The 21,973-nt window shown below is 41.3% G+C and overlaps 1 protein-coding gene across 4 annotated transcripts in view; it reads right to left on the minus strand.

Annotated features, from left to right (window-relative positions):
- The window catches only part of CACNA2D3 (calcium voltage-gated channel auxiliary subunit alpha2delta 3), a 793,860-nt gene that overhangs the window by 617,735 nt on the left and 154,152 nt on the right, over positions 1–21,973 (minus strand). For 3 of the 4 annotated variants that reach the window (XM_039867421.1, XM_039867422.1, XM_039867424.1), the window contains exon 3: positions 11,877–11,993. In XM_039867421.1, the coding sequence (XP_039723355.1) occupies positions 11,877–11,993 (117 nt within the window). Of the gene's footprint in view, positions 1–9,394; positions 9,419–11,876; positions 11,994–21,973 lie in introns of those variants that run through there. The other variant, XM_039867423.1, reaches the window with a different exon arrangement.

Here is a 21,973-nt window from a genome sequence, read left to right on the forward strand (position 1 = left end):
GAAACACCTACTGGAGGGAAGGAGTCTTCTCCTCACTGGCCAGCAGGGATATTGATAAGCAACTCCCCACTGTGACCAAGAGGAGAGTCTACTTTCTGATGGCCGTCATGGGCTTCCTGGAGAATTTCCTCTCTACAAAGCCCATCAAACAGTGATGAGATGCTCTGGGATCACTGGGCTCAAATGCTCTGAGATGCTCTGGGATCATAAAATGAGGGATGTTTTCTAAGTATATTCCCAAAAATACGATTTTCCTCCCCAACCAATATGCAAAAAATCAATTAAAAAACACACAAGAAAATGTCCACATTTGCCCCTTATGGTACAAAATATGATATGTTGTCTGTTCAAGCAGCCAGTACAGCTTGGGGTGTGCAATCAACAATATCTTAACTGATTTTTAACAAAGACCCTGATTACTCAAAAGGGCTGTCATCCCCCGCTGAATGCAGTATAAATGAAATGTCATTGAATTCCTAACTACCTTTTCATTTTCCCTCATAACTTAATTTAGAAAACATAAATAATGTCCCTGTGTTTGCAGGACCAGCTGTTCGTTACCTCTATATAGAAAACTGAGCAAAGACCAAAATAAGACAACTGATGCCACCAACACATCCTTGGTTAAACATACTAACTATGCATTCAAAATATTTCTGAAAACCTTTAATTTGTTGCCAGTAACTTATAGAATTATAGCCAGTGGTCTTTGATGATGATGATGATGATAATGATGATGATGATGATGATTACTTTATTCTGTCATTTAGATCTATTGATGGTCACACTTCAGTGATTCACCATAATTTCCTCCCACCCATAAACCTTTTAATATTTCTTTTGCCTCGCCCGAGTACAAATTAAGTGGCATTATTTTCTACTGGGTCTGCCATGTAGAAATAAATATGTAATGTTATGAAAAGTCAGAACAGAAACCAGCACCTTGTTGCAATACTACTGTGTTGAGCTCCCTCTGCCCCTTCCGACCCATCCACTTAGGTTCAGATAATGTCCTGCATATCTTCCACCTTCGCTCTTCTACCTCTAGTGGGTGAGGCCATCAGAACACCTCAGCGTGAGCCCAGCATCTCTGTGTGGGCTTCCTGATGGGGCATAATTGCTACTTGGGTTAAAGGCAGGGATCTGTACTATAATTTCATACACGATCTTGTGGCCGCACGCCTCTCTTCTCTAGGCTGCTTGGTCTACTCTGTCTGGTCTATGCATTATGACCAAATTCAAAACTAGATTTTTTTTTTTTTGTGGAAAGAAAAATAGGCAATGAAAATGGGAAATATGATTTTAAATGACATTTCACTTTGGATTCAAAAGCAATTTTTTCCTCATCATTGTACAAAATAAACCAAATCCAAATTTCATTTCTGAGGCAGAGAAGAAATAGATCATTTGGTGGGGAATAGTGGGTAGGGCAGGCACAAACACAAAAGAAATGCTTGAGACCCTGCGTCCTGGTGACCAGATGGTCTTTCCAAGCATGGGGTGCTTATCCCACAACAGCATCGTTACCAGTATGGAAAGTTCATTCACAGACTAAGTACCCTGCCTGGTCCTGGGGATATATGGGGAAACATGACCATCATGGTCACTGCCCTCATGACACTGAGATTCCAGGACAGAGTCTGGCAATTTGCAAGTCAACGCTGAGATTATCAGAATAAGTAAAACTTCTTTCAAAATGAGTATGAAGGGATAAAGCAGGATGTTGTCATAGACAATGCTAGCGGAGGTGGGATAGGGCTCTAGATGACTGCCCTGACCCAGCCATGCTACGGCTGGGACAACTCTAAGCCCAGAAGGTGGGAAAGAGTTTGGCAACTACTCTCAGCATCACTCCAAAATTCTACTTCATGATATCACTCTCAAAGTTATGGAAAGCCTCTCAAACCTGCTCATAGCATCAGTTTGGTTCGCTTCTTGTAATGAGACAAGTAAGCTTCTTATCATCTGCCACATGAAGAGAAACATCTGCCAAGCCTGGAGGCACACACCTTAGCTCTAGAGTCTGTCCTATGCATTATGACCAAAAGATCACTCAGCCAGGCACAGAGAAAACCAAGGAGTTCATGGTTATTTTGCTAAGTCGTGTCCTCACAACACCAACTTCCTCCTCCTTCCTCTATGAAGGAATCAAGTTTTCCTTCATAAGTTCCAACCAAATAGGAAAGAAGGAGGGAAAAAAGGAAGGAAGGAGGAAGGAAGGAAGGAAAAAATCTTTATTTGTCTCCCTGTATGAAAATCATTAACCTTTATTTTCGCTCTGAGCGGCTGGCCTGATGTCGGCCCATTTCAACTCCCCCATTCACCCAGTTCTAGGAGCAAGTCCGCATGGGGAGGGACTGGGCTGAATCCCATGACTAGAGTCTAAGTAGGTGGCAGCTTGACTTGGGGCAACAAACAGATGTCTCATTTACATGGAACAGACGGTGAAGGATTCTGGAAAGCCCATGAGGCCCACGGTTTCTCTGCAGTTAAGCTCAAATCCTTTTCTTTCCCCTTCATCATTCAGGAGTTCTCTGGTCAAAGGGAAAAGGTGTGACCATGATCACTCTAACTTTAAAATATCCTGACTCCAAGATGACAGTCTGTGAGTCAGTCAACAAATGTTTAATGAGCACTCAACTTTAGGTTCAGTCCTTGTAATAGGTATTTGGGCTAGAGTGAGGACAAGCTCGGAGAAGGAAAAGAAATAGCAGAGTATAAATGGTGGGGAAGGGTATAAAAAGGAAGTTTACTAAAGAAGAAAAAGAAAGAAGGGGAGAGGGGGCGGAGGGGGAAAAGGGGAAGGAGTGGAGAAAGGAAGATGAGGAAGGAGAGGAAGAAGAAAGAAGGAAGAAGAAGAAGAGGAAGAGAAGGAGGAGAAGGAAGAGGAAGAAGAAGAGGAGGAGGAGGAGGAGGAAGAAGAAGAAGAGAAGGAGGGGGAGAATAAATGATCAATGAACCTATAAAAAAGACAGTCAACTTTCCTACATAGTCCCATAAGAAGTGAACTCAAGTAACTCTGGCCCTCTGTCTGGTGCCCCAACATGAGCCAACTGGGAATGGAGTCTTCCTCCAGTGAGAGGGGCTACACCAAGCTAAAAGTCTCATGGGACTGCTGACTTTCTCCCACAGTAGGGGGATCTGAAATACCCCAGTACCATAATCCTCAGCTGCTGAGCTACTCATGTTCCCAGACAACTCCTCCAAACAACTGGTACCCCAAATCTAGGCAGCTCGGCGATAAGTCAGTATGTCCACACACCCCTCACCCACCCACCAGGCTGTTCTTATGATACACTCCAGGAAGGAAGAGGGTAGAGTGTCCAAGGGTGTCCAAGCATGTGCCTGGTCCACGCACCTCTCTGTGGAATGATGAGCAGCCAGCATTGGGCTTTCTCTGTGTTGTGGTACTGATACCATTGCTCTATGACATTGTGATTTGCTTCAAACCCTGGTGCAGGGCAAGTGGCCAGCCAGAAAAGACCTACCATGCCAAACAGTGAGTAATTAAAGAAATAAAGTAAAATCCTGTAAGATGGGCAGAGTAAAAAATTAACAATAGTCAAATGTCGAGAGGGAAGTGGTGAAGTAGTGCCTCTCCAACCACACAGGTAGGAGCACAAGCAGGTGGATGCTCTCTGGAGGACAAGCTGGCAAGGTACCAAAAGCCTTGATTTTACTTCTAGGAATACATCATAATAAATAAATCAAATAGACAAAAGTTTCTCTGCAGGAGAGTTCACCATATTATTGCTGAGAATAGTGAAACCCTGTAAATGACATCGGTGTTCATCAAGAAAGAATTGCATGATTAGAACACCCAGAAAGAAGACTATCATACAGTCATGTAAAAGAATAGAAATATATATTCATTATCAAGGAAAGATGTCCACAACATGTAAAATTAAAAAAAGAAAGAAAAGTTGGTCACAAGAAAGAATAATCCAATGTTTTAAAAGTTCACATATATATATACACATACATATACATACACACACATACACACGCATATCTTATACACCTGCACAAATAGAAAAAACATTTGGAAGAATAGAAATTAAGATGTTCAAAAGCAAAAGGTATTGGAAAGTGTTTTGCCTTTTACTACCTCTTGGTGCTTTGATCTCTACTTTCTCTTTTATCATTTCCTTCACATTCTTTTTTCTTTCACAATAAGCACCTACTGTGTAATCAGTTAAAAAACAAAACAAAACAAAAAGCATAAGAAAGTAAACATGGTTAAGGTGAGTTACATAGAAAACGAAAAACTAAGTCTTCCATAAGGCTCTGAAAATGGAGAACTTTTAATCAAATATTTGGGAATGGGACTAAAATCCATGAACTTGGGGAAGGTTTAGTGCAGTGGTTCTACAGAGAATCCTTCCTATAAGTCATCTCCAGAATAAGCAAGAAAGCTGAGATACAGCTCACCAAGCCAACCCAACTGCTAATACATGAGGCTAATGGACAAGAAAGAGCTTGAGGAGATGAGAGATGAAATGGCAGATACGAAATGTCCAGCGATTCTCCCTTCATCCCTTAGCAGGAATCTCATCTCCCTCAGGAGGCAGGCAAGTTGCTCACTCTCAGTGTGGATGGGAGAGCAGCAATTCTGGGCCTCTCTGTGAGGCTCAAATTGATACAATCCAAAGAATGTTAGCAGAAACTCCAACCTCATTTGGAGTAAAATCTACAAAGACCACGCAGTTCCATGAGGTTTTACCCTCAACCATTAACCAAGAATGGTTCGCTGACCTCATCAGAACTGGTGAATCTAGATTGTTGCTATTTTTTGTTTCTTCTGGCTTGAGGTTTTGCTCTAAATTTTCTTACACATATGTATGAGATTTTGCAATACAGTTTGTGAGAGAGAGAGAGAGAGATCGAGGAAGAGGAGAAGGGAGGGAGAGAGAGAGGAAGAAAAAAGCAAATACACTACAAGATACAGCAACATAAAAAATAATAGTCTCTTCCTTCTTTAGTTGTGACTTAAAACATTTTTTCTGAAACCATTTTACTCCTCTTTCGAGGAAAAAGTTTTGAATTTTGAAATGAGATCAGATATGAACACGAGGCAAAAAATCTTTTAGATATGTATAGTCATCTCTACCGGCTGAGAACTAAAGGTCATACTAGCAAAGTTAGGTATATTCGACTCCTAAAACTTCTACAGCTCATTTTGGACTTAATATCTAAAGAGTCCTTATGATCTAAGAGCCATTTCATAAAAGGAGAATTAGTTCTGTCTAAGAACCTTTACTTAACTTAGAAATTTATAAACAAAATAGTTGATTTCATTTCCAACTTAATGATGTCTTTTTGAAAGTACGTCTCGCCAACAATTTTCACCACGCCTATAGACATAGATGGTTTTTAAACCAGAAATATTCACATAGTCTGTAGATATTAATTAATCCTTTCTATAGCATATATTTTTGGTACAGAGCATGCTTTCCTTGGGTACACCCTGCTTTTCATTCCTCAGCCTATATATTTACATAAAAACAGAGATGTATTTTATAGTCATACATATGTAGACATACGCCAGTCAAAAAAACAGCTAGAGAAAGTTGCTTTAATAGTACCCTTTAGCTTTTTGGAAGACAGGCATAAATCTCTTCTGCAGGGGGAAAGATCCATCTTTCTGAGAAAGTAAATGTTTATTAAATGCAAATGCTGATATTCGTTACCTAGGAAAAACGTCTGGCTGCATGTGGAATTTCTCGATAAAAAGCTTTCAAGTCCCAGTTTCCTCCAGATAAACCCCTCTCGGTGAACTGATGCGTGAATGCACTGAAATTGAATTACTGTACAACAGCAATTACTTTCCGCAGTACAGCCATAATGGGAATCGGTTCTGCAATGAACAGCAGGTAGCTATAGGAAGGGGGAACTTCATATATAATCTACTTCTTCAGCTTTTCCCAAGGAGCAAGCATGTTTATTTTTAAGCAAAATACTCTTTTTTGAGTGCTCGATTTATCATTCGATCAATGTAAATCGAAAATAAGTGAAACAAGATGAAATTTATTTACAGGTATGAGCTTCAAAGTACTTTCAAAATGTCTTTAATATCTTATCCCAGGTCTGAAAACAATAGACTCTTTTCACTAAGTTTAGCTATGACATGCTTTTTATGTCTCTTCATCATCCCCACTGAAGTTTGCTCTTGGAGACTCTTCTAATTAACTATCTCGAGGAGGAAATAAATTTTAATTGCAAATAAAATATTTAATGTTTTGGTTGATATGCTACCGAAATAGACACCATCCCTCCTTGTGAAATGTGTTTAAGTTTGTGGAGGCCTGAACTCTGTAGAGCTCAATAATGAAGGCCATATGGATCAGTACCTGGCTCTGAAACCAGGAATACCTGGGAAGACACAATTTTGGCCCAAATCAGTGTGATGAAGGCAGTGCCCACCCCTTGGGCTGCTCCACACAATCAAAGGCAATAACTACTCTGGAGAACCCACCCTAGAAAACCATTTTGGAGAATCCTAGTGTAAATTTTTAAGTTCTCCAAAGTCCTTCTTTTTGTCATTCCTTGGTTTACCTACTTTTTTCAGGTTGTGCTGCTCATCTGGAGCATATGGACCTTTCTGAAGTCACAGGATCATGACTTTCCCCTGGCTGTGCTGGAATCTGTCCTAAAAGTACATCCCTATAATCACAGAAGCCCGGGGTTGCTCAGTTACTTCCGACACGTTCTCCTCCAACTGCACACTTAGCTCTGCCTGCTTGGAGATCCCTGGAGCCTCTGATGATCCTTTCAGTTGAGCAATGGTTTGTGCTACACCCAGTGGAGGCTCGGATTTAAAAGACAAAGGAAAGGTTGGGCAGCCTGTCCACACAACCAAATCCATGGAAAGCACATCTTTTGCCTTCTCCCTCCCCTCAAATCAGGGAAAAGAGTTTGTCGCCATCAGCAAGTCAGAAGAAAGGCGAGCTGTGTCAAATGTGCCTCCCATCAGTATTTCAGATGAGCTCTGACCTGTGACACAGTTGAGCATTTCCAGATGTCACTCAGGAACGGCCCAGTGAGAGTGTTCAGCTGGCAGAGGACTGACCATCACTTCCTCCATGTCCAGCATGTGAAATACCTCCTTTAAAATGTTAATGAATTAAAAGCAAATTGATTCCATTTCTTGTCTATTCATAGGACTTACGACTTGATAAACTGCTCAGCAACATTAATTGAGGGCTTGGTCCCATGAATACGTTTGAACAAAGACATGAGGACATAATGCTTTGGGCGCAATCATTATGCACAAAAGCAAGGAGCAGCATCACTACATCAAACTCAATTTGGCTTTAAGTTAAAACAAGCTACATCAAGCCTCTGAGTGGATTTTAAAAAATTATTAAACCACCAACGACATTAAAACGTGCTAGAAAATATTAGTTAAGAAATGCTACCATAATGTCGGCACCATTATGTTATGGCAATTACTGAAGCTAAGGTTATTTGTAATTTGCTGGCCTGAAAAAAAAAAAAGTTACATATAGTCCATTACCAACCAGATGACAGAGGTTATGTAATGGGCAGGCCACTTTAGGTTTCACATTTACTTCAGACATCTGACGGGGAGAAAATAGGACTTTCTACGATAGGATAATTGCATAGTAGCGAGTAATTCAAATAGGAGACGAGTACGATAAAATCACTGATTCAACTAATCACAGGGAAAAAGTGATGGGGTAAAATGATGAAATCAAGCCAGAAGAGACAGGGAAAGATCAACACTGTTTAACAGCCAAGAGATAACTGGCATGTTAAAGGACTGGATTACTGTAGTACTCCTTTTTTTTTTTCAGCACTAACTGAACCTAACTAAAGGTGTTAGTATAGTTTTCTAAATCGCTATTGTCAGTCTCATAAATATTTTATATAAATGAATGAAAACTTTAATAAGCAGTATTGTTTGTGAGCCTGTTTTTCCTTATACGTATCCTTGAGTCCTCCCAGCCATTCACCATTGACGAGCACTTAGTGCTGGATCACTTATTGGCAGGAAGATACTCAGGGAGGCGCTAGGACCTCCGACCTGACTCAGATCGCTGGGGGTCTGGATGGGGGCTTAGAAATGAAAGATTGCCAGGTATGGTGCATCGCAGTGATGGAGAGAATTCTAAAATCCATTCTTTTCCTGGGCCATTTGAGAAGGCGGTGGGGGAGCGGGGGAGGGGTCACTGTTCAGTAGGTGGTATGGGAAAGGAAGGGCCCCGGTGCCCTGAGGCGCCTTCTAGTGTGTAATGCCACGAATAATGGCTCCACTGCAAACCCACAGGCAAATTTGGATTTGAGTTCTTTGTTCTCCAAGTGCTCACAGATCCCACGGGATAATAGCAACCTTTCCTATTCAAGAAGTAAGGTGTCATTATAGCATGAAAAACAGTCACACCCACTGCTTCCCAGCCTCAATGTAAACCAACATCCAGGAGGCCTCTCAATGGCCACCTCGTCTCATTCCAAATGCCACATGGTTCATAACTATTGCCAACAGAGCAGCATGGCAACAATGAAGCCCAGGCCAATCTCAACGAGCAAACTGTCTCCAGACCAAACCCCAGCTTGACATAGAAGCCCTCTTTCTTGTTTAAAGATTGGGAGCAGGGGAGAGACACATATCACTGAACTAGTTAACCTAGATTTTATGGCATCAAGTGTGCTTACAAAGGGTCTCGCACATCTATTTTAAAATACATGAAATACACATTTGAGAGAATCCTGGATGCCTTTACTCTGGGAACATTTCAATGCAAATAGAGCAACTTTTTTCTTTTTTTCCTTTTCAAAAGAACCACACCAATCATATCAGTCTTTCCCCGCCCCCCCAACTTCAGTAATTTAAAGCAGACAGGTTTCAAAATTCAGCTCCTTTCTGTCATCACCCAGGGTATTCTTGAAGCTTCAAGACTTCCCTCGCTATTAAATGCTCACACACTGGAAGGTCCCTTAACCAGCAGTAACAGCAAACATTTACTGAACATTTACTGTTTGCCAGGTATTGTGCTAAACACGTTATACAGATACACAGACAGGTACTGCAACTCTACTGCCTGGGTGAGAAAGGAACTCCATGAGCCTGCCCATGTGACCTAGGCAAATGATTTCAAATAGCCAAGCCTGTTTGCTCATCTCCAAAACAATCATGGTAACAGTGTCTCACTCCCTGGTTTGATTCAAGAATGAAATGAGAGAACACATGTAAAGTGCTTATCACTGGGCCTGGTGCACAGTGAACTCAATAAACATAAGAACTGATTAGTAAATCATTGACTCCTAACATCTCCAGGGAGGTAAGTGAGGAAAAGAAGTCCACCAGGTTACTTAGCTTTTCTCACCAGCCTCCCCACCTTGGGGGTAGAACTGAAATTTGCCCACGGCTCACCTGCCACATGGGCCCCCTGCCTCTGAGCATCCAGGTCCGGGCTCTGGTGCTGGCTGGGCTTCCTTGCTAGGGCAGCATGCTGCACAAGCTCCCGAGTTCCAGGCTTCCTTGTCTCTCGGTTGCAAAGGCAGAACCTAAGGGTACTTATGTCTCTTTTTACTGTAAAATTCCGTGATTCACAAGGAAATGCAAGTTAAAACAATAATAATATTTCCCCCCACTGAGAGCGACAATGTCGTTACTAGTATTTAAAACAGTGTAAATCATTTTATTTTTTTGCAAGGATTCAGGGATAAAAGCACTCATATACCACTCCTGCTGGAGGGCTATGAATTGGCACAGCAATGTTTTCATATGCATAAAGAGCCCTGAAGACTGGTTCAGAGCCTCTGAACTGTCTTTCACGTACAGATATTCATCTTAAAGAAACTGGTGCACACTATAGGCCTCTGAGAGCATTGAAGTGAGGAAGAATATGGACTCTGGGGTCTCCATGTGCCTGGAGCCCTCCTCTCTCTCCTCAAGTGACTTCTGAAAGTGACTTAACTTCTGCTTCTCAGTCTCCTCTTTTGTAAAATGGGCAAAATGATAGTAACTTTCATCACAGGGCCATTGTAAGGATAAGTGAGTTTGTGTAATCCCTCAGAGGAGCACCCAGTGTAGTAGGTGCTGAGTTGCTTGATCTATTATTAATATACAAGAAAATTCACTGCAGCATTATTTATATCAAAACTTGCAAACAAGTTAAATATCCAGATACAGAGGAGCAATCAAATCAATTATGATGCACCTATAGATTGGAATATTATACAGCCATTTAAGAAAAATCACAAAATACAGTGACCCAAGAAAATGCTCACAATATAATGTCATAAAGAAGTGAAAAGCAGCTTGATCAGAAAGCAAACGGGCAACACAATTACAAATTTGAAAAAAGAAAAACACGTACATACAAAGAAATGCAAAGAAAAAAGACAGAAAGAAGGAAACAAGCTGTGGCTTCCTGATGGGTGATGGGACTGTAAGTGATTATTTTTTTTTCTGTTTGATACTTTTCAATATATTCTTAAAGTTCCACCAAAGGGTGTTTATTTTATAAACTAAAAAACGGTAATGTGGTGAACTTCTTAAAGTTTTTATTTCAGGCTTCTGACTGTTAGATTTGAATGGCTACCATGCTGCCAGTAAAGAATACCATTTGCTTCAAGGTAGTGACATAAAGACACACCAGAGGCCACCATGCAACTCTCATGGCTGGCTCTCAGTGCAATATTTCTGTGGCAGATAGAAGTTTTTTTTTTTCCCCTCATGCACTTCAGAGTTTCCACCAAAAAGTCTCAACTTAAATAAGTTAGTAATCATAGTAGCAGCAGAAACACTGTTTATGTGCCAGGGTCTGTGCTAAGTAGCTCAAAAATCATAACTTTGTGTAATTTTCACGCTTCCTGTGTGTTTTTCCCACATACAGATGAGGAACTTGAAGCTCATGAAGGTTGTTTTACTGAAGGCCAAAGCTTAGAAAGTGACAAAGGCAGGCACTGAACCTTGTCAAACTTATCTTCTCACCTACCAAACTACAATCCCTTCTTCCCTGAATCAAAACAGTACAAAAATGTTTAAAGACAAGCAAATAGATGGGATCATCAGGTCTAAAGCAAAAATAACATGTGGAAATTTGATTTGGCCAGTTAAATGTGAGAGAAGCTCGAGTAGGAAATAGTCTTTTATAAGAAAGTGGTTCTGGAGATCATTATGAAAACTGAAAGGTAAGCAAAATCTATACATTAGAAATAAAGAACTCTGCAGGTGGTAATTCTTTTCCATAATACTGTGCCAGTATGGCATTAATGTAGGACATTGTGACATTCACGTGTCCTAAAGCAAGAATGGAAGATGCCTTGTTTAGCTGGCTATAAGGAATAAAGCTGTAAACCACCTTCCAAAAGGATATATCTGTGCACTGCAGTTCCATTCATCCCGCTGATAATATATAATTTCAGGGAGCTCTTACTGGTCAAGATAAACATTATAATTATGGTAATATTCCAATAACAATAAAAAGAACTTCTAATTTCATCTAGATTCATTTACTCCATTGAGATTTTCGATTCCATATTTTGGCAAGTGCTGTTTAAATTTTTATAGTTGCTTAGTTGAACCGCAATGTACCTTTGAAAGATTTTTGGCCATCAGGGAATGCATCAGACAGTCATAAGACATCCTCTATGGCTGTTTAATTAGTGCTATCTCTGCTAAAGGCATAAAATTATAAGACAAAAACTGGTACCTGAACCACATATGGAAAGGACAATTGTGCCCCTAGTAACTACTTTTCCTGGTTAACTAGACTTAAGGTAAAAAAAAGTATGTACATAATAGCTGAGTCAACCTGGATCTTTGAGAGCTGGATTCATCAGTGCCAGTTCCCTGGCACTGCTTTTGTATCTTAGGACAATACAGAGCAGAAACAAGAGGCACTTACCCGCACTGCTTCAGACTTTTTGTGAAACATTTCTTCCATGTTCTTCGCCAGCTTTTTCACCAGTTGGAGGCCATCAATTTCTTCTATGGCAACGTCTTTCTCATATTCTTTGTATTTCTGTAAGGAGGGAGGGCAACAATAAAGGCATATGATACCACAAAACATCACGCCCATGATGTCAAAGCACATCTACCTACAAGGAGTAAGTAAAAATAAAGTTATGATATGATTGTCTCTGTTGGATTTAGGGAGATTGGACTGTATTTCAAAATTATTAAGTCAACTAGGTAGAAATGTGTAAATTGACTTAACTAGCACCTAGGAAAGGAATAAACTCTAAAGTAAAGCAAATAAACTCTATCATGCATTCTCTTCAGGTCTCGAAAGCTATACTTCCAATTTGACCACAGTCAGCCATTCTTCTGGAGGACTGCTTCAGATTCATTAGCTATCCTGCAGCTAACACCACTGGAAACTAGTCCAGATGAGTCACAAAATAAAAATAAAGAAATTCAGCTTTCCCTCCCCCTTGAATATCACTAACTTAATTTTTTCATAGCCAAAGACTAGAGACTTAAAGAAAAATAGTTACAAGGCTGTGACTCTAATATGTAACTACAGCAGGAGTCAGCGATCTATAACCCTTGGGCTAAATCTAATCTAGCACCTATTTTTATAAATAAAGTTTTATTGAGACAAAACCATACTCATTTGTTTACATATTTGATCAGGTTAAGTAGTCACAACAGAGACCAGATGGCTCACAAAATCTAAAATATTTAGTCTCTTTTTTCTTTATGGAAAAAGCTTGCCAACTCCTAAACTGGAGTAGGAATTAAAGAAAGTAACATGGCAAAGCATCTTATAAACACTTTATAACAATAAGAGTTCTTGCTATAGAGTTTTGTAATTCTATTCAGTTATTATTGAGGACTTCCTATCAGCTCACAGAAAGGAGCATGTACAATAAGTACAAAAACCATAAAAACAACATTTAATATATAGGATTTTATAATTTGTCAGTGTGTTCATGAGGGACTGATTTGACTCAAATTCTCAAAAATAATTTTTTTACTTAAAATCTATCACACGCCTTGGTAATTTATCTGTTTAAGCCAGCAGTTCTCAAAGTCAGCGGTCCCAAGCTTTTTGGCACCAGGGACCAGTGCTCCTATGAGAATCTAATGCCTGATGATCTGAGGCGGTGATGCTAGTCTAGCGCTGGGCAGTGGCTGCAAATACAGATGAAGCTTGGCTCACCCACCTGCCGCTCACCTCCTGCTGTGTGGCCAAGTTCCAACAGGTCACAAACCAGTACCAGTCCACAGCCTGGGACTTGGGGACCCCTGCTCAGAGTAGTCCAAGAACTCCTGCAGGGTCCCTGAGACCCTTTCATGTGTCCATGAAGTCCTCCTTTTTTCCAACAGTATATCTATATGAAGCCTGATTTTCTTCAAGGATTTTAACAAAACAGATTGAACACAGAAGCAGATATGAGAATCACCTGTTTTCTCTTAAACCAAATATTAAAGAGATTTGCAAAAATGAAAATAAAATGCTAATCCTCTAAATCTTTCTCTTTCGGAAAATAGAGTTAATTTTCATAAAATGATATTTATATAAACATATAAGGAGTTTTTGTTTTGAATTAATTTTTAAGTTTTTTGGTTTTAATTTCTAATATGGTTTTAATTTCTAATAATTCAAATATCGATAAACATAATCCATATAAGCGGAAGGTCTTAGGGATCCTCAGTATTTTGTAAGAGTGAGACCAAAAGGTTTGGTTTAAGGATTTAATTTTGGTCTCGCTGGAAAGAAACAATGTTTATTGATAAAAATCTTCTGAATGGGGTTTCAAATACTTTTAATGTCAACAGGAATCCCTTACATTTATGTACGTATGCAAAGGCCGGGGAACTAAAACTATTAGGAGCTTTACATTTACTCTTATTGTGGGGAAAATCTGAATCATTACTAAACACTCAACCCAAGCTCCTACTTAGAAAAAACAAGGAGCTCCTCAGTCTTTTCTTGCCCCAAGGTGGGGGGTGTGTGTGTGTGTGTGTGTGTGTATGTGTGTGTGTGTGTATGAGAGAGACAGAGAGAGACAGAGAGAGAGACAGAGAGACAGAGAGAGACAAATGTGAGTGTCACACAAGACACTTCCCTTCCTAGCTGAGATTCCCAAGCCTTTTGAGGAAATAATATTGGGTGCCTGAAAGGAACAGATTAGATTTTGAGGACAGAGAGAGTGACTCTAAAGAAATGAATGTAAAGAGAGAAGTCCTCTGATCCCTAAGACTAAAGTCCATAGAATCTAGGGGCATCTGTCCTCACAGAGTCCCCAGGGCCCACCACTAGATACTGGCAGAGCAGGAGGTGGGGAGGGCAGGGAGGGACACTTAGACTGGGCATTTGGAGCCCCTGATCTGAACATCAGGCCCAAAGTCTTGGCGTTTCTCAGAATTAAGGCAATCCTAAAGAAATAAACAAAGTCCTATTCTGGACCACCTAAGTCTGGACCAAGACAGACATCTGCTACATTATTTATAGGATGTTTTGAGCTTCTGTGTGTGATCCTATAATAGACCATGAGTTGTAAGTGACATGTTTCTCCCTGCTCCCTAAAAACATCCATAAAAATCTTACATGTTTGTCTTAAAAGTCTCCTACATCGCACCTGGAAAACCAGTATTCCTTCTTCTGGCCTTCTCTTCCTACTCAGTAAGAGTGTCCTAGTTTCCCAAGGTGAGGAGTCTGCACCCTCCCTCCAAGCCCCCTGAGCACTTAGTGCTCATCTCTCCTGGTACTGTAACTTGCTTGTGTGGTCCAGGAGGTTAGGTCAGGTCCTCGTGGTCACCCACTAGCCTACAGCAGACACAGGACTTCTCTGAGCGAAGCTTTTTGGGAAACAATTGTGATGTTACAATACAAGGAACATGCAAGTAATGCAGCTGCATTGTCCTGTGGCTCTTTAAGGGTGACCGCCCTATCCCTTGGGACGTTGACTGGATTGGCCTGGGATGTGGGACTCCAGCCAACCCAAGCCTGGTTCAAGCTAACAGCGTCCTCTGCTGTATGAATAAAACTTCAATGACAATCACTGGAAACTTTCCCTAAGTTCAAATGCAAGCCAATGTCTTTGGAGCCAAAAATCCTGGGGGTTCTCTGCTGCCTGCCAGATGTACTCCAAAAGCCAACAGCCAAAGCCAACTTATAGCCAAGGCTGATTCACTACCAAAAATACAAAGGTCATGAAGTGAGTAAAATAACAAAACTAATGTCAATCTAACATTTATAGTCAGTGAAATCAATCTCTGTCTTAGGTAATTCTGTAACTAAAGGTGATCTAGAGGCTTAAGATAAAAATAAAATGGATCTCACAACTAGCCTTTGCCTGAATCTTTTGGTTTTTAGACAGAGGCCATTATTCTGGTCATATCTGTCACTTGCATGTATTTCTCTCCCAACAGATTTGTAAAAGGGAATCAATTTATTTAATTCTCACCATCCCCAAGTTTTCAATGAGATCTTCCTGCATTTTCTCTTCTTCTGAGTCTACTCTGTTAAAAGGAGTTCCTGACTTTCTGGAATTAAAGAAAGTAACACGGCAGGTTTGTCAGTCTCCCAAGACTATTTGTGACTGGTGACCTAGCTAACCAATCTCAACGTGAAGCTCTTTGCCAAGCCAAGGATTCCAGATCTGGGACAAACACAGCAGTTTACTGGTTCCATTCCTCCGTCAGCCTACGTCTTCTCCTTTCAGGACATGTGACAGTGGGTCCTCTTTGCCAATGAGCCAAGCCCATACTACTTTCTCACCACCCTGGGAAGTTATCCCATAAGCGAAAAACACTCTGCTTTTCAAGATGTGTTAATGCCTCTTGGAATCAGGTCAGAACAATGTAATGCCTTACTCTTACCAGGAAACATTACACTGTGCTGGAATCAAAGAATTCTGAAGAACAGAGAAATTAACCCAGTGATAGTCATGAATCAATCCCAAGCCCTCAGCAGCTTACAATGGCAATATATATCAAAACCTTTAAAAACATGCCTTACAGTATGAAACCAAGTGATTTGACCTCCAGCAACTGGACAGAGTAAGCTGCAACAGTACAACAGAATTCCACATAACCATATCAAATTGTGTAAAAGAATACAGGAAATGTACATACGGTGTGTTACACTATGTTACAGAAAGTAATTGGTGACTTTTTTCAATTACTAATCTGCAGAGACACAAGCACACACACAAATGCACTGCTAGAAGGACATGCCAAATGGTCACGGCTGGCTGTGCAATTAGAAATGGTTTTTTTCTTCTCTTTTTTTTGTTTACCTGCATTTGCTAATTTTCATAATGAACATATTATTTTGGACATTAGAAAATAAAGAAGTTGTAGTTATATGTAGAATAGCATATGGGCACCTAATAAACAGATTTCTTTAGGGGAACGTGGTCCCAATTAAAAATCTGTGTAATTAAGCAGCATGTCTTCATTAGCAGAGCCTAAGGAAGTCAGTACAATGAGTCCTCTGTGTATCCCAGGCCCAGCACGGTGCCGGAAGCTTTCGCACATTAATTTGTCTAATCCTCACAGCTACCCTGAGAGGTTGGCATTATCCCTGTATTGCAGATGGTGAACTGAGGCACAGAGAAGTTTAGTCATTGTTGAAAGTCAAATGGTTAGAGAGAGTTTTAAACCTAACAAGGTCCAACTTCTAGTCTCTTGGTCATTGGAATTTGCGGGTGGGGGAGTAGAGGCGGGGAGTGGTAAAGAGTGAAGGACTGACAGTCTAAATATTTGCAAGCTTGTTTCAGGGGGCCCATTTTACTGCCATAACAACTCCTGTTTCATTGATTCTGTAGCCGAAGGTAGTTTGGACTCACCAAGAGAGTCAAATACCAAAAACTGGACACATTGTCAGTTAACAATGCCTGCAGCTAATCACAAGGCTGCTCCAAGCGAGCAAAAGCCACACAGCCAGGGCACACTGGATGTCATGGGAGTGGACTCTATCCCTCCACGGGACCACAACGTGTGAGTTTGAAGCCTGGCCTCAATGGAGCAGACACAACACTTAGCAATAAAAATACCTGGAGAGAGAGGAGAAAGCCCATTCTAAAGGTGGCCCTGGAGCCTTAATTATAAATTACTTCATGGCTGTGTTCCAGCTACAAATCGCCTTTTGTTCTCCAAGGTACCAAGACGGAGCTGAAGGCAACCTCCCCCGACCCAACTCCTGCTCCTCCAGCATTGGCCTCCCACACAGCCGTACAAGCAACCTGGCTTCACTTTCCATAACTTCAAGGACAGTGCTAACAATTACTTTGTTTTCCCATTAACTGTCTCAAGCAGTCTTCCCATTAACTGGGAAAAGGAGTTAGGAAAGTATCAGCAAACACACAAAAGGAAGGCGGAAGAGAAGATGAACATGGAGAAGATATTGTGCCACCTGGTTGTAGATTCAGACCAGTCTGGATTTGAATCCTGTCTCCAGTACCCCATTTATTTGTTTCACAAACATCTAGAATGCAGTAACTCCCATTTTGCTGGACCTTTAAAGGATGACTAGGCTAAGAAGATGGGAAACACACAGGGGATGAGTTTGCCATGCAGAAGGAGAAGCAGATATAGGGGTCCAGGGACAAGACGCTGTCTGGGGCTCAAGGAACTACCCCCGTTCTACTTCACTAGCATATGGATGGCCAAAGTCAGGGGCTCTGGTGAGAGATGGGGTCATTCAGTGAGCAGGACCAGGCCATCAAGGGTAATGTTCTAAGATTAAGAGTTTGGACCTTATGCTAACTCGAGTAGGAGGATGGGGTTTGGAGATAGGCAACAGCCAGAGCCATTGAAGGGTCTATGGATATTAGAACTCTATGATCTGGTGTGTCCTTCTGAAAAACCGTAGTATGAAGAATGGGTAAAAGGAAGTAAAGTAGGATGGAGACAAGAATTTGGAAGATTGGAGAGGCCAGAACTTGGAAGAGAGCAATGGGGAGAAGACAGAAGAGTCAGAAGAATGAGAGGCGGGCTCTCTTGGAGGCATGCAAAAGTTCGATGGTCAGACACAGCAGCAGTTTGGGAGGGTTGTCTGTGTCACTTTAAGGAAATCACTTAACCTCCTGGACCTGTGTCCTCATTCTGAATGCCAGGGCTGAGGATGCCCACCTTCCAGGGCTTCTCTAGGGGGTTGCGAGGAGGACATCTGTGAAAGGACCGAGCACAGCACCTGCACATAATGGACCACTCCAAATCCCTGTGCTCTCCTGATTTTCCCTCTTGGTATTTCTGCTACAGAGGATTTTAGTGAGTGTTGTATTTCCATACCAGTGCCTTCCTGAATGGAAGCCCTTAATGTAAGAGTCAAATTCCAATAGGGTTATTGATGCTGATGTTCTTCCCTCTGCAACCTCTATCCTCTGGACCTCCCCCTGGCTAGGAGCAGGAGCCGCGATACCTGAGCAATGCAGCCTGTGGCTTTAGGCAAGACCAGGGCCAAGGCAGAACACAGCCCTTCATAAGAGCACCTCTCAGTTTTCATGACACAGAAGGAAGACAAGCCTGAGACACTCTTTATTCCTTCTGTCTCAGGAGAACATCTGAAGCTTCCATTCCTTCTGTTAGCAGAATCAGCATTTGGCAAGAAATCTTGTGATGAGCCAAGAACATTTATCATTTGCGAAGGGAGACACAGAAATGCATTATTTCTGCAGCATCTATTTTGCCAGATCATTTCACATAAACACCAGGAAGAGAAAAGCACTACTTCACTGTCAGAACACGTAATGTTGTTCATACATTTGGGTCATTTTTCTCCTACGTGATAACTGCATATCTAGAAGTGAGTCACCTGGAACAGCCCTCAGAGCGGGACTCCAGTCAGGAGACTTCTAACCAATCACAATTAATTAGAAAAAAGCCAAACATGAAAAAGGGGCTCTGAGTACACTCAGCACCAACAAAAAAGTATCCTCTGCAGAGAATGCGAGCAGGGATTACCATTAGCCAAAGAGCTGGTATGGCTGAACATGGTCTTTCGGCCAAATTTATCATCAAAACCTGAAATTACATCTCTCAGGTCAGCATAATTAAATCTCTAGATGAGGACTGACAGAAAGAAGGCCTAGGGAAGAAAATGGCAAAGCAAGGATTTGTCCAACCCTGAGTGAGAATCCGGGACGAGGGGAAGGCTTGCCCTCAAAGCCTGACTTGAGAGAAACTGGCCTGCTTCTCCATCTTTCCCCTAAGCCTCTGGCACTTCCCTTGAAATCCAAGACCCAGAGCCCCAGTAAACCCTGTTACTGGGAAAGCACCCTGGAAACAGGCTAAGCCCAGAACCCGTACCGGTGGCTTCTTACATAAGAGCAGTAGAGGCCTCATATTCCTACCTGAAGGTTCAATTTTCAGTCTCATTCTCATTCTTTCAAGCCCTAAAATAGCCACCATGCAAGAGATAAATTCATTAAACCAATCATTTAAGTAAGGATCACACCAACACAAAAAAGGAACCTAACTGAAATCCCTTCTATTTTCAATCACTAGACAAATATTTACAAATCACCTATCATGTGTCAAGTGGGTGGGAGGAGTGGGGGAATATTAGCAAACATATATGTTCCCTTGGGGTATAATTTTGGGTTCCTTTTATTAAAAATAAGTCATAAAAAAGTTGGAGCAGAACTGCATGGGTCATTTCGATCTAAATTTGATCCCATGCAGCCCTTCTGTATATGTCTTCAGAGATCACACCTGTCCACAGTGCAGGTAAATCACTTTCTGCCAGAGGTGGGAAGGTGTTGTGTCTTCTACTGAGTGTTTAACAGTCTATAAAGCACAGGTATATATTTCTCCCTGAATAAAGAGGGGTAAGTACCAGGTATTGTGGACAACCCAACAGTTCTGTAAACACTGAACACTTGGCCAGGAACAGGAAGGACATCACAGTCATCAGGTAGGAAGATGGTCCCAGGGAGAGATGTAAAACAATGAGCCAAGGCTCCTAGAAGAGTGAATAACTGTGAAGGATATGTGATTCCCTGCCTCCTGGGAAATGAAGTCGATGAAGTAGCCTATTAATGTAATGGGAGTCATGAGCCATCACAAGGTGGCTAGTAAGCAGAGGCAGGACATCTATGAACAAGGCTTGAAAGACACTGGGAACAAAGGGAACTGGGAGTTGGGGGTCGAGAGGGAGGGGACAGTCTATGCATATTAGCTCCTTTCATGTACGTGTAAGCATGTATGTCCCTCCGGCAGGGAGAAAGTAATGCGGTTCCTGTTCTGTTCTCTCTATCTCATTCCTAACAAAGAGAGCTGACTACGATAAGATAGGTGGCAAAGAATCCACACAGATTTTGCTGGAATGCTATTGATTTGGCGGCTGGTAGCAGCATCTTTCTTTGCTTAGAATCAATGGTCAAGGTTAAAGTCAGAGGAAGATCAACAATGTGTATCCCACTTGCTGGGCTATTTGGCATGGTGCTAAGACCAAGGACTCTTCAGCCAGATGTGCCAAGTTCAAGTTCTAGTGTCACCACTTACTAGCTATGTAACAAGTTGCCTAGCCTCCACCAGCCTCCTTTCCCTCATCAGTAAAGTGGACAATACCAGACCTCATACTGTTGTTGAGATGATCAAATGAGGTCAAGTATGTAAAGCACCCAGCAGAATGCTGGACACCACATACTCAAAAATGGTGATGGTGATGGCAGAGGGCAGTAATAAATTTTGACATTTGTTCTATAACTTCTGCAAAAGATCTTTATCTTGTCTCAACAATAAGGAACTCTCAACCAACATTCACAGACTAACAGATGAACTGGCTCCGAATGCTAGTTTGGGCAGTGGCAGTTTTCAAATACATCCACAAGGCAGTGAGGAGTCTTCTTTGAGGATGGCTCCCTTCTGGCAGAAACTGGATGCTAGCAGCCAATATTTATATAAGGAAGGAACAACAGTTTTTAGATATGTTGCTAAAGATATAGCCATAAAAACTAATCATCTACAATTTTTGGATTCTCTCATTATTAGGCAGTGTCATTTTCTTATTATGACATAAATGTACTTAGTATTCCTCTCGACTCAATTATTACACACAGAAGTGTCACTTCAAAATGCAACACTCCAAAGCAATTATGTTTCCAAGTAAATACATTTCTAAATCCTTTAAGCTGATGTTAGGAACGCTTCCTCTTAACCATAACAACAACAAACCTAACCAAAGTCATGGAACTCTAGGTCACAGAAGAATATTTTCTATTTGAAAATGCAAAGTGCCATTTTGAACAAATAATTGTTTCGCATAAGTATTCTGGTCAAGTGTCTCCAAGGTCGAAAAAAACAACACTCACTGTTAAAACAATGCTCTTCCAGATCTAGTTAAGTTTGAAGAAAATCCTTGAAAAATGCAGTTTTTCTCTGTCAAAGCCATCAGAACAAGAGACAATCTGCATAAGAGGAAGAAATGACAGAAGACAGAGGAGGAATGGGCATTAAATTACAACCCAAAGAACAAACTAAGGGGAGGCAGGGAGTAGCTGGGCTCCAATTTCTGCAGGGCATTGGTAAATGGAGACTACTCAAGGAATCTGGATTATCACCCATAAGCAGTTCTTACTCAATTAGGTGAGAAGCATGGAGGTGGATCCTACTGAGGAGAGAATCATTAAAAATTTCAGTGGGGGTTGGGAGGGTGTGGAAAGAGTGGTATGGTCTACTACTCAGGGTTCCTTCTGGTACGCACCTCAAGAGAGCACTGTCATCAGAATTATCAGGGTCCCTGGCCCCAGTGTTCTTGAAGCCTTTGTTCCCAGCTAGCTGTTTGGAGTGCTCTCCTAAATCACGGAGTTCAGGGGAGACTGCTCTTCAGAGCAGCTGGCTCCACAATGGGTGGTCTCTGACAAATTTCTACTACTTTCAGATTGCCAGGTTCTGAATTAAAAGATGATCTCTCTCCTCTCCCTGTTTTACTGTCTACACTCTTTTTTTAAAAATCTAGATAAGTCTCATAAGCATGTACTGTTCAACACAGTCAATTGGACAAATGCCACTGATAAATTTTAGCTTCATGGTGATAAAACTAAG

This window comes from Pteropus medius, unplaced genomic scaffold (genome assembly GCF_902729225.1).
Source record: "Pteropus medius unplaced genomic scaffold, Ma_sr-lr_union100, whole genome shotgun sequence".
Lineage (NCBI taxonomy): Eukaryota > Metazoa > Chordata > Mammalia > Chiroptera > Pteropodidae > Pteropus > Pteropus medius.